Source organism: Olea europaea, chromosome 3 (genome assembly GCF_002742605.1).
Source record: "Olea europaea var. sylvestris chromosome 3, O_europaea_v1, whole genome shotgun sequence".
Classification (NCBI taxonomy): Eukaryota; Viridiplantae; Streptophyta; class Magnoliopsida; order Lamiales; family Oleaceae; genus Olea; species Olea europaea.
This window is the reverse complement of record NC_036239.1, coordinates 18,850,115-18,861,483: the sequence shown is the minus strand read 5'-3', so window position 1 is coordinate 18,861,483 and position 11,369 is coordinate 18,850,115. Positions and strand designations below refer to the sequence as shown.

General features: G+C 34.8%; 2 protein-coding genes across 3 annotated transcripts in view; one reads left to right on the top strand and one right to left on the bottom strand.

Annotated features, from left to right (window-relative positions):
* LOC111388561 (5'-methylthioadenosine/S-adenosylhomocysteine nucleosidase 2-like) overlaps positions 1–3,818 on the top strand; it is a 9,973-nt gene extending 6,155 nt beyond the window's left edge. For both annotated transcript variants that reach the window (XM_023013324.1, XM_023013320.1), the window contains 2 exons: positions 2,777–2,869; positions 3,432–3,818. In XM_023013324.1, coding sequence (XP_022869092.1) covers positions 2,777–2,869; positions 3,432–3,629 — 291 coding nt within the window. In that variant the 3' untranslated portion in view covers positions 3,630–3,818. The remainder of the gene's footprint in view (positions 1–2,776; positions 2,870–3,431) is intronic.
* A 2,334-nt stretch (positions 3,819–6,152) lies between these two features.
* On the bottom strand, positions 6,153–10,625 carry LOC111388553 (putative ER lumen protein-retaining receptor C28H8.4). Its single transcript, XM_023013308.1, has 6 exons — positions 10,258–10,625; positions 8,485–8,684; positions 8,218–8,358; positions 8,023–8,103; positions 6,618–6,742; positions 6,153–6,515 (listed from the first exon to the last, which is right to left on the bottom strand). The coding sequence occupies exons 1-6, from the start codon at positions 10,478–10,480 to the stop codon at positions 6,467–6,469; spliced, it is 819 nt and encodes a 272-aa protein (XP_022869076.1). The 5' UTR covers positions 10,481–10,625; the 3' UTR covers positions 6,153–6,466.
* Positions 10,626–11,369: the final 744 nt, after the last annotated feature.

Sequence of the window (11,369 nt, the reverse complement as noted above, 5' to 3'; positions counted from 1 at the left end):
GGAAGAAAAAAAAATATATCAAGCCTTATCCTTATCTTTATATATATATATATATATATATATATATATATATATATATATATATATATATACATATCCATTGTCATAGAGAAAAAAATTTTCACTTTGCAAAACATCTTTGTCCTTAACCCATCATCGATTTTGCCAACTAACTTCCATCAATCCAACAATCATGGATCTGAAAATTTAGTATAAAATACTATGAGTAAAAGGAATACTCAGTAAGATACAATGCTTGAATTTTATCATGATAATACTACACAAAAGAATGAAATCAAACACATATTTGCACCTTCCGGCTTGCCGATACCCTTCGGACTTGTCCTAAGGCATAGATAGATATCTAACTTTGTGGACTTGTCCACCATATGCATATTATGGCTTTTTATGCATAACTTAAGTATAAATATTACCATGAAATCATACCCCTTAAGCATGGAAAGTATCTTACCGTAAAACTTGAAGAAACTTCGATTGAGATATGAATTGAAAGTGCTAGGCTTACTTCCTTTTCCTTTCCTTTCTTATTTTCGGTTTTTCCTCTCTATTTGTGTGTGCAAATGTTTTGCAAAGTGGAGAAATTTTTCTCTATGACAATGGATATGAATATATATATATATATATATATAAGGATAAGGATAATGGATTGATATTTTCTTCCTTTTTCCAATCTCCACCGCCTCACCTCTTTTTCTTCCATTTTCTATTTTTTTTTTCAATCTTGCTTCTACACATGTTTGGTCTATTGTATAAGTGTATGGTGATGATAAATGACAAGTGAGTTGATTATAGGGTAATAAGTGGCCACAAATTCTAGATTTATAAAGGAAGCCTCTCATTTTCCAAATAATATAACGTAATCCCCCTACCTTTCATTATTAGCAAAGTGTATTCCAAATTTAAATTTGTATCTAACATACTTATTCAAATATTGTAGATTGTAAAATAAATCCCAACAAAATAATTTAATCATTTGGTCAATTGAAGTCCTAACAAGATAATCCACTTCATTCAAATTCAAACTTGACTTGGATTTCGACTACTAATAATCACTTCATGTATACACAACATTTAGCACTTCATGCTTGCATTCATTAGCTACCTCTAGCATTAACCACTTCAAAGGTGGTGCCCCCTTTTTCTTATGGCCAAAAATAATATTGAAAACTAAATTGCTATCCTAAAAAAAAAAAAAAAAATTTAAACGAGCATAAAATTTGGGAGTATTACAGCTACTGATACATTCATTTATTCAAAAAATTACTATCAACATTTAATCTGGTTCTTACTTTTCCTTTTCTATATTGTCATGTCGGTGCTTTAATATTGAATAATGCTATTTATTATTATGATGATAGAACATTGATGATGTGGCAGTCTGTGAAATAGTGGATTTGGCAGTTCAATTTTTATGAGAGAGAGGGAGTGGAGACGTGAGCTCAAGAGTGAGAGAGAAATGTGAAATAATTTAATCATTTGGTCAATTCAAATATTGTAGATTGTAAAATAAATCCCAACAAAATAATTTAATCATTTGGTCAATTGAAGTCCTAACAAGATAATCCACTTCATTCAAATTCAAACTTGACTTGGATTTCGACTACTAATAATCACTTCATGTATACACAACATTTAGCACTTCATGCTTGCATTCATTAGCTACCTCTAGTATTAACCACTTCAAAGGTGGTGCTCTCTTTTTCTTATGGCCAAAAATAATATTGAAAACTAAATTGCTATCCTAAAAAAAAAAAAAAAAAAAATTTAAACGAGCATAAAATTTGGGAGTATTACAGCTACTGATACATTCATTTATTCAAAAAATTACTATCAACATTTAATCTGGTTCTTACTTTTCCTTTTCTATATTGTCATGTCGGTGCTTTAATATTGAATAATGCTATTTATTATTATGATGATAGAACATTGATGATGTGGCAGTCTATGTGAAATAGTGGATTTGGCAGTTCAATTTTTATGAGAGAGAGAGGGAGTGGAGACGTGATCTCAAGAGTGAGAGAGAAATGTGAAGGATAATGGGTTGTCACATCATCGATGTTCTATGTCATGATGATAAATAGTATTACTATTTAATATTTAGTTGCAAACTTTAGCGAATCTTCTCTCTTTAATTTATGAGTTACCTACCGGTACTCAAGATAAATCATAATTGAAAATGTTACAAGTTAATATATGCTAGATGCTGAAAGCAATCATTTTGTCCAGTCAGTAAAGTCACTTTTTATATGTTTCATGGATTAGCCTGAGCACTTTCACTACTGTGGAGAGACTGGAGTTCAGTATCGAACTAAAAGTATAAGCCAGTAGGTTATTAGATCCATCCACATATCTATAATTTGTCAGTCTGGGACAATTTCTTTGAATCTGAACCGTAATGATGTTACCCCTTCACATGTTACTTTGAACACTCACATCACTTTCAACTCCCTTGATTTTAAATTATTCTCAACAACAATTGTTGCATTACTTTCATTACACTTCCATCATTATCGTGCTACGTATCGTGCATTTCGCCTTAATCTTCTCCAAGGATGATGCATTTTTTTCATATCAAATTGACAAAACAATATGCTTCTTACTCCAAAAGAAGTCCATGAACATCTCTTTATCATGAATTGTATCTCTGTGAGGCTGGATCCAGAATTTCGTGTGCTGTGTATGGCAATAACACTCTATGGCATGTCTTTTGGAACTTCATAGAGCTTCAAGTTTTAATAATCCATGCATGTTTCAGATTGGCAAACTGTCCACTGGCGATTCTTTAGATATGTGCCCACATGATGAAACAGCAATCATCGCAAATGATGCAACAGTGAAGGACATGGAGGTAATTTTCTATATGTGAGCTTATTGTGATGTCTGAACTAATATAAAGAAATGGTTCTCTGCTCTCCAGTCCTTCACATGCACAGTAGTTAAATCAACTCTACTATCTTAGCAACCTTGATTCAGCTGTCTATTTATTTTCAACCTCAGTGTGGCAGTCTCTTAATTTATCTTCTTGTAATTTCGATGGATGTGTTTCAACTGGGTTTAGAAGCTGGCCTTTGACATAATCTGCTTCCTTCCTATTCAAGTTTTCTTAGAAAAGTTTTAGAATATTAACTATCTTATTTTTGTACAAATCTTGGTGGAAAAATTTTGAATGCATATATTAGAATCAGTGAAGTGTAACATTGACAAACTGAGAAGTTGCATATCACATATACCTCATTTCATTTGGACTTTCTGTGACCAGGAGTAAAAATTGTGTCACGTAGACATGGAACTGGTCAAAATACACTGGAGCTGTATCTCAGTTTTAATTTTATGCATTGCCAAGCGGTTGCTATGACTAATAATCTCTAACCTTACGTTGCATTTTATTCTTATTGAAATCGTTGTGTCAGGGAGCTGCTGTTGCTTATGTGGCAGATCTTTTGAGAACGCCAGCAATATTTTTGAAAGCTGTTACCGATATAGTTGATGGTGACAGGCCAACAACTGAGGAATTTTTGGAAAATTTGGCTGCAGTCACTGCTGCACTTGATCAAGCAGCTACTCGAGTTGTTGATTTCATCAATGGGAAGAATCCGTTAGAACTTTGAGTTTAATCATTGTTTTCCTTTTCAATATCTGAGGATAAAGATGAATCTAATGATTGATTGACACATTGAATAATTATAATTATTTTCAACCTTCTTATCTCATTTGGTAAAATGTACGAAAGATATAACAAGGTTATTGGTCACATTGTTCTTTGTCTACATATAATAAATATATACGTTGTTGCCTTGCCAAAATATGTTCGTTAGACTTGTTGCTGTTGGTCTTAAAATTTTTCCTCATCCCAGTTATCTTAGCTATGCCTTCTACATTAGTTCAATTATTGAAGTATTTTTGTACTGGAACTGCGATCAGAAAGCAGATTTTTACTACTAGCCAGCCATTTTTTTTTCTATTTTCTTCCCATTTGCTATAGAAGAAATGGAAAATTGAAGGGCATTACACTTTCTATTCAAAAGGATCTGTATGCCCTGCGGCCAGGAATCAGGTTTATCATGAAACCAGAGAAACCAGAACTTGGTTAAAATCTGAAGCCTGGCTCACTTTCAAAATGGACCTACGGATTAGACCAGGCCTGTGGGTTTTTACACAAATCTCCACTTTTGAATTTTTCTTCATTTTTTTTTTAAATAATAGGCCTGGGCGTCACGAGCCCCTGCAGCTTGGCCCAGGGTGTCCCCGCCACTGGGGTGGCCGGCCACTGACACGGTTGAGGACTGGGTGGCTCAGCACAATTTGATACACTTTGTTCTTCTGGCCTCTAAATGTGATTGCACTTAGCCTCTCATTGTCTAATTGCAATCACTAATGTAGAGATTTACAGCTCGTGAAAGTGAAATTGCTATGCAGTCTCTTTATGCCTGCTAACTTGGGCAGCATTGCCAGGAATCTAAGATTGTCTGCTGCATGAAACCAGAATATTGAGAACTTTGTTGATATCCTTGAACCAACTCTTCACCCAACACCTAGACAATGCTCATGAATTTCTCACCCCACAACTAATCCATTTACAATTTCATAAATTAAACACAACAATTCATCTTGTGTGTGATGATAAAACTTTAAGCAACATTAAGTCAATTTAAAGAATCCTCTTTGGCGCCAGTATATATAAGAGCATTTCTGTGCAAAGTACTTCACAAAGGAAAGAGGGTTTTAAACTCATAAAACTCGTTTTCGAGAAGAAAGCATGGGAAATGAAGAGACCTCGAGGAATGCTGACCCGCCCCGGAAAAGCTACAATTCTTGCTCTTGGAAAGGCCTTTCCTCACCAGCTGGTCATGCAAGAGTTTTTGGTTGATGGCTATTTCAAGAACACCAACTGTGATGATCCAGAGCTGAAGCTCAAGCTCAATCAACTTTGTAGTCCAATTAATCAACATCTATTTCTATCACAAAGATTTATTATACTGCATATTTAGATCGTTAATACAATGTTTAATTTGCATTTTTTCATCGTTTATAGGCAAGACAACCACAGTAAAAACATGATATGTGGTCATGTTTGAGGAGATCCTAAAGAAGTACCCCGAGCTTGCTGTAGAAGGACTCCCAACGGTAAAACGACGATTGGACATCTGTAATTGGGTTGTCACAGAAATGGCAATCAAAGCCTTACAATCCCGCATCAAGAAACGGGGCAAACCAGCACAAACATAACCCACTTAGATACAGAAAATACAATCAACGGGAGACTTACAAAAGAGGGTATAAATCTCAAACTAGAAAGGGAACTTCCTCAAATAATTAAGGATAATATTGAAGGATTCCGTGTAAAGTTGATGGGATTTGCAAATTACACAGAAAGACTACAACAGAATGTTTTGGGCAGTTCATCCTGGTAGCCCTGCAATTCTTAACAGGTTGGAAAAGAAGTTGGAATTGCTGCCCGACAAATTGAATGCAAGTTGAAGGGCACTGGCTGATTATGGAAACGCAAGCTGTATACGATTATTTATGTGCTGTAGTACATGCTGGAAGAGGCAAAAAGGGAAGAATTGATACAAAATGAGTGGGGATTGATACAGGCTTTTGGACTTGGGATTACCCCTGAGGGCATTCTGGCAAGGTATCTTACCCTGTGAAAATGATGTCTGATAACAGTATCTTCTTGAAAAGGAAAATAATCTACAATATATATATTGTTACTTGCTTTGGATTATTACACTTCTCATCTCCAGGACTTTTTACTCTCTGAAAATGTTGCTTACAGTTCTTGAATCTATTTCTTGAACAGGCATTCTGCTACACCTGTTACGGATCGTTAATTTTGATCACAAAGGACAGAATTGTCAAACTGAAACAAATGCGCAAGTTTGATGTCCATTTTGAAACAAAATGAAGTTCGATAACTAACATGAACCAAACATATTAAACCGTTCAACAATGGCACACTTGGCTGCTTCACAATTCACCGGGTTTTAGCAAAATCCTTGGAGTTCTAGCGAGCCAATGACAGTTCAATTCTGCATTGGTCCAATTATGCCGACAGGACCAGACCAAGGTCAGGTTCATGGAGTTCCCGGTCAGACAGGCTGATCCAGTCCGGGTTTAATAACCACGCATAAAACCAGGGAAAATGTTGGATTAACCACACGGAAGTAGAAACAAAGTACGATGAACCTTGATTTAAAGTTCATGTGCATACATAAGTCCATGGAATCACATCCCAAATCCACTAAATTGAACAAATAACTCATACAACCCAGCCAATCTAATTTCTAGCAAATCAACTGGTTGACTTAAAAACCCGAGTTTCTTGTATTTGCCATCTTTCCACATTCCATCCACCAATTTTTACGATGAAGAACCAGTGACCAGGACAAGCTGTGTGGTGTGCAAAAAATAACTTACAAAGGAAAACTCAAACGACCATTAATTACACCACTCCAGAAGGAAGGCGTAACACAAGCTGTCCTCCAAAAACACTGCAAAGTAGAAACTGTAGTTAATAAAATATAACGGAACAATGAATTCCTACAGTTGATATATTTATATGCCTGAAATTGTGCACAAGAATTTATACAAACCTTTTCACATAGTAGTAACAAAAGTCTGCAAGGATGAAGGTTTGAACAATTTCTGATATAAGAACCATCGACGGCCACAGACCATAACCCAATGCTACAAGCAGATGACCACGACTGTCCAAAACCTGTAGAATGCAAATGGACAATGATGATAAAAATTCATCAATTTCAATTACCTTTGTGCATGTGCAAGAGACATACCAACACATTTGGCTAAGCTTAATAAAAAGAATCCTTTTTTTTCTTTTTTCTTTTTTTTTTCGGTTTCACAACATGCTAGAGAATCTACTAATTATTTTAAGTAAAAAAGGATACTTTCTGCAGAAGTCTTACCTAACTGCAATTTTCAACTTTGATTAGTGAAAATTGTACATATTAATATTTATTTATTTACTAATAAGTAAATACTTTTAAGCTTAGCCAAACATGCTCATAATCCTTCCTATAAGCAACTAGACCACGTTATTAACCATGGTTTGATACTTCTTACTTGAGTGAACCCTGAGTTCAGAGAATTAAGTATTGGAAAAATAGGGATGGGCTTCCAACACATCACGAGGTGTGGTTATGGATCCCAACCTTCAAAAATGAGGATTTGGGTCTCTAACCTATTTAGATATGTACATCTGGATCTTAACGTGATAGTAACTATCAATGGAGGCATTAAAATTGCACAATTTCACATGACTTTGAATGAGAACATCATAGTTATAAGTGGTTTGATGTTTTCTCCCTCCAGCTTTAAATCAAGTGAAAGTTGTGTGTGATTTTAACATCTACATTGATAGTTTCAACCACTTGGGTATCCATATTTAAGGATTTAAATACGATTAAGACCTAAAAGTTTAAACCTAACTTTTGAAGGTTGGGGAGCCATAACCATACCACGAGAAAGGTTGGTAAGCACAACCCTACTACTCAAAAGTAATTTATTGCTAAGGTCAATAGGTTATGTAATACGGCAACAAGAAATCCTGTGAAACACGTGATTTTAGGTACAATCCAAGTAAACCAAGTATAATACCAATTGTTGAACATATTTACAAAAAGAGTCCATAGTTTGAACAAACATGACACGGTCAATACAATTCCGATGTCAGCATATTAATCTGATAAACAATTCCAATATCAGCATATTAATCAGATAAGCATATTACATACAATATTATCATAATACTTTATCATCCCAACTATTAAAAAAAGGATTGGAGATACCACCGATATTACCGATATGTTAAAAAAATCTAAGATAATTGTATCATATAGAACTATGAAGCCTTAACAACATTGATAATATAGAAACATGAGCACCTAATGGATGATTATAAATAAATTAGTTATAAAGAATGCTACTTGCCTGCAACGGTCAACTTAAAAGGCTTAAACAAGTTAGTGCAAGTCAAACCTGGAGAACCCAATGAGCGCAGCTCAAGAACCTTGCAACACCCAATGCGAATACATAATGAGCTGTAAATGGTTCAACAATCTGTCACCAAGAAATTAAAAATATAATCAAGACCTGAAACATACTCGATCAAACTTTACAATGAAACTGTGTACCGTATAGCGACATCTGTACGTGTTGCCAACAAAATTCTACCTTTGTGTTTTGCATGACACGCAATTGTGGTAGCACGGAAACAGCTTCCAGGTAAACACAGAAAGCCCAGGCAATTCTGTTGATAAAGTGATGTGATGTAGATGGATGAATTAGCAAAGCTAAACCAGCACAAGGTACCACCTGCACAGATTCCATATAGCATATATCAACAATCTAAAATATTCATCCAAATGCATGTCTGAATCTCAGTGAACCCAACCAGGAAAGGAAAAGTGAGAAACGACAGAAATACCATGGAAGACTCACCACATAATACCAAGCAAAATTGTCTTTATCCTCCATGTAACTGGATCTCAGTTTAAAACGAATCATATACATCACCCACAAGGTTGTAGCCAAAGTAGACAAGTCAAGCAACGTGTGTATATCATATTCCATGACAAAACTGCAATACAATCTAACGGCCAAAAACAATGCTGTTAACTCCTGGGATTTGAGTGAAAGCCCTGCAAAGGAATAAACAAAATGGAGGAATCAGCATGTATTAGCCACCTAGTGTTATAAGGTAAACCGAGAAAGTAGGAATCAGCAAGTGTTTGTGTATAAATTCTTGGGCTACAATTGGCCATTATATAATGAGAAGGATGCCAAGGAAAAAACAAATCTCACTAATTAAGTTCAAGTTCACATGAAACGAGATCAAAAGATAATGATCCATAGGTAACTAAATGAATGAATCGAATATACAAGGGGGTTTAGAATAAGTACGTTAGTAATTGAATGGGTATCTGGTATATATATACCAGAGAAAATCATGTAAACTTTGAAGAAATTTAAATAACATGCTATAATTGTGGACACATTCTAATGTTCACAAATATCAATGGAACTGCTTTCTGATTATTAACCATAAGCTCCTTCAATTATATTTTTTTCTCAGTCAACTTAGTACAATGCTAATTGCAAACTAGGTACGCCCACCACAGTAGAGTTGTGTATACAACCATTTTAGTCAAGCATGTGAGAAAACTAATTCCACATCAACATACAGATGCAATCTCCAAATAAAGCCCAATAACAAAGAACTAGTATTATGCAACCTCATGAATTTACAAGGGGCTGCAATCTATAAATTACAGACAAAATAACTGACCACAGGAGGGTCCTTAATTTGTTCTGTCACTACTACCCCAACACAAAAATGGATAGACATAGGAAGATAACCAAAAAAAATGACTTTATAGTTATAATTCCAGAGAATATTCCCTATTAGATTTCAAACTGTAAGATAGGATATAAAGCCATAAAATATAACTTCAAGCAAAGGATGAGAACTCTCTTTGAAACCATATGGTCGAGGAATAAGAGAAACCCCTCAACTTTGGGTAAAAACCATATCTAAATCTTTGATTACTCCCCAGAACCCAAGAAACAGGCAATTTGGCTGGTGCAAAAACAACAATAAACATTCTTTCAAAACAGACTAGGATAAAAATCCAATCTTTCCTTGCATAACCAAAATTTGACTTACAAAATAAAAATTGAAAACCCCAAATTGAGGAAACATAAAAATCCATAAGATAATAAAATAAATAATTTCATTAAAACTTAACTTCACTACAAAACTTCCCACAACCAAGAGAAGAACTTCTCCTCATCCCCAAACAGAACCCCAAAGTTTCTCATTCCCATAATCAATTACAAACAACTAACACAAAATCACAGCCAAAAAAAATTCCCGTTCCCAAAAGCAAAAATACCCTGGAAAAACATAACAACCACGACAAAGACAGATAAAAAGCCAATCTTTTCTTACATAAACCAAATTTAACCAAAAACATCAAAATCTCTTCTGAGGAAAACAATAAAAAAATCATAAGATCAAAGGAAATAAATAATTTCACTGATTTTTCTCTTTATTGTAGGGTTCTTACTACCAAGAGAAGATAGTTTACTCATATTCCAAAACAATCCCACCAAAATTTCTAATCCCTCTAACTAATTACAACCAACCACCGCAAAATAACGTAGAAGTAAAAACCCACGTAGAAACAAAACAACCCACAATTGGTATAGTACCAGCGCAGGTTTTTTCCTTCATGAGCTTGTAAATAAGAACCGAAATTCCGATGGAGTGAACGGCCTCGCCGGCAACAAAAAGGTTGTCATGATCGTGAACAATAACACGGAGAAGCACCAGCGCTGCCATGCCGCTGACCACCGCCAGAAACGCCTTCACTTTCGGCGGCTGCCGCCGAACCCATGTCGAAACCGCGTGGATCGGCCTCTTCGGTGGCCTCATCTTTTGCTCCTCTCTTGTATGTATAGGTGTACAGATCGTATGTATATATTTTCCCTGAGCTGTCTGCGGTGAGGGAAAATTTAACGGCAATTGGGGGAGAGGGGATACAAGGCAAAGCGTAGACTTATGGGAGTTCTATTTTGGCTATTTGAAGAAAATGGGTCAAATTGGATATTAGATGGGTTTGGACAAAATTCTCGAATCGAACTGATCGAATCGAATTCGATGGTTCTTTTCAAATTAAATGTTCGAACGAATATTTGAATCGAGAATCGACGTATTTCGGTTCTTGGTTCTAGGTTGAGAGCCGAAAAATTGAATAAGAATCGAATCTTCCTAATTTTTTTAATTAATTTATTTTAAATAAACAAAATTATTTTATTTTTTCTAAATAAATTTGTTGACTAGTTAATTTAGTTCAAACAAAAAAATATGATTTTCCTATTTCTAATTTTCAGTTCAAAGTCAACTTAATCAAATTGACCTCAATTTTATCCAAATCTGTTACTTTACTGTAGTGTCGTTTCTATTGAAAAAAATCGAATTAAAGCTCTACAACGTCTCTCTTAATTATTTTGAATTCACTATCTTTCTCTTCCTATGATTTTAATAATCAAATTTATGAAGAACTCAGCAAAAAGAGACGTAAATGACACAGAAAATTGGACTACATTATCTTGTAAAAGCTAAAATTGAACATATCATTAATTAAATTAATGTAATTTTGTATATATTAAAAAAATTAATTATAACACGGAATCGAATGGAATCGAACTTGATCGGACCGAACAGAACCGGACCATGTTCAGCCCTAATAATAGAACTCTCTGTCGGGCCTCTTGGGTTTGGATTAATCTTATTATACATTACATTGTAAATTAATGGACAC

Coding starts and splice junctions, on each gene's coding strand:
- LOC111388553 (XM_023013308.1), bottom strand. CDS start 10,480: ATGAGGCCACCGAAGAGGCCGATCCACGCGGTTTCGACATGGGTTCGG. Junction 8,104..8,217: donor GTGTCATGCAAAACACAAAG/GTAGAATTTTGT, acceptor TCTTGGTGACAG/ATTGTTGAACCATTTACAGC. Junction 6,516..6,617: donor TGTTACTACTATGTGAAAAG/GTTTGTATAAAT, acceptor TCTACTTTGCAG/TGTTTTTGGAGGACAGCTTG.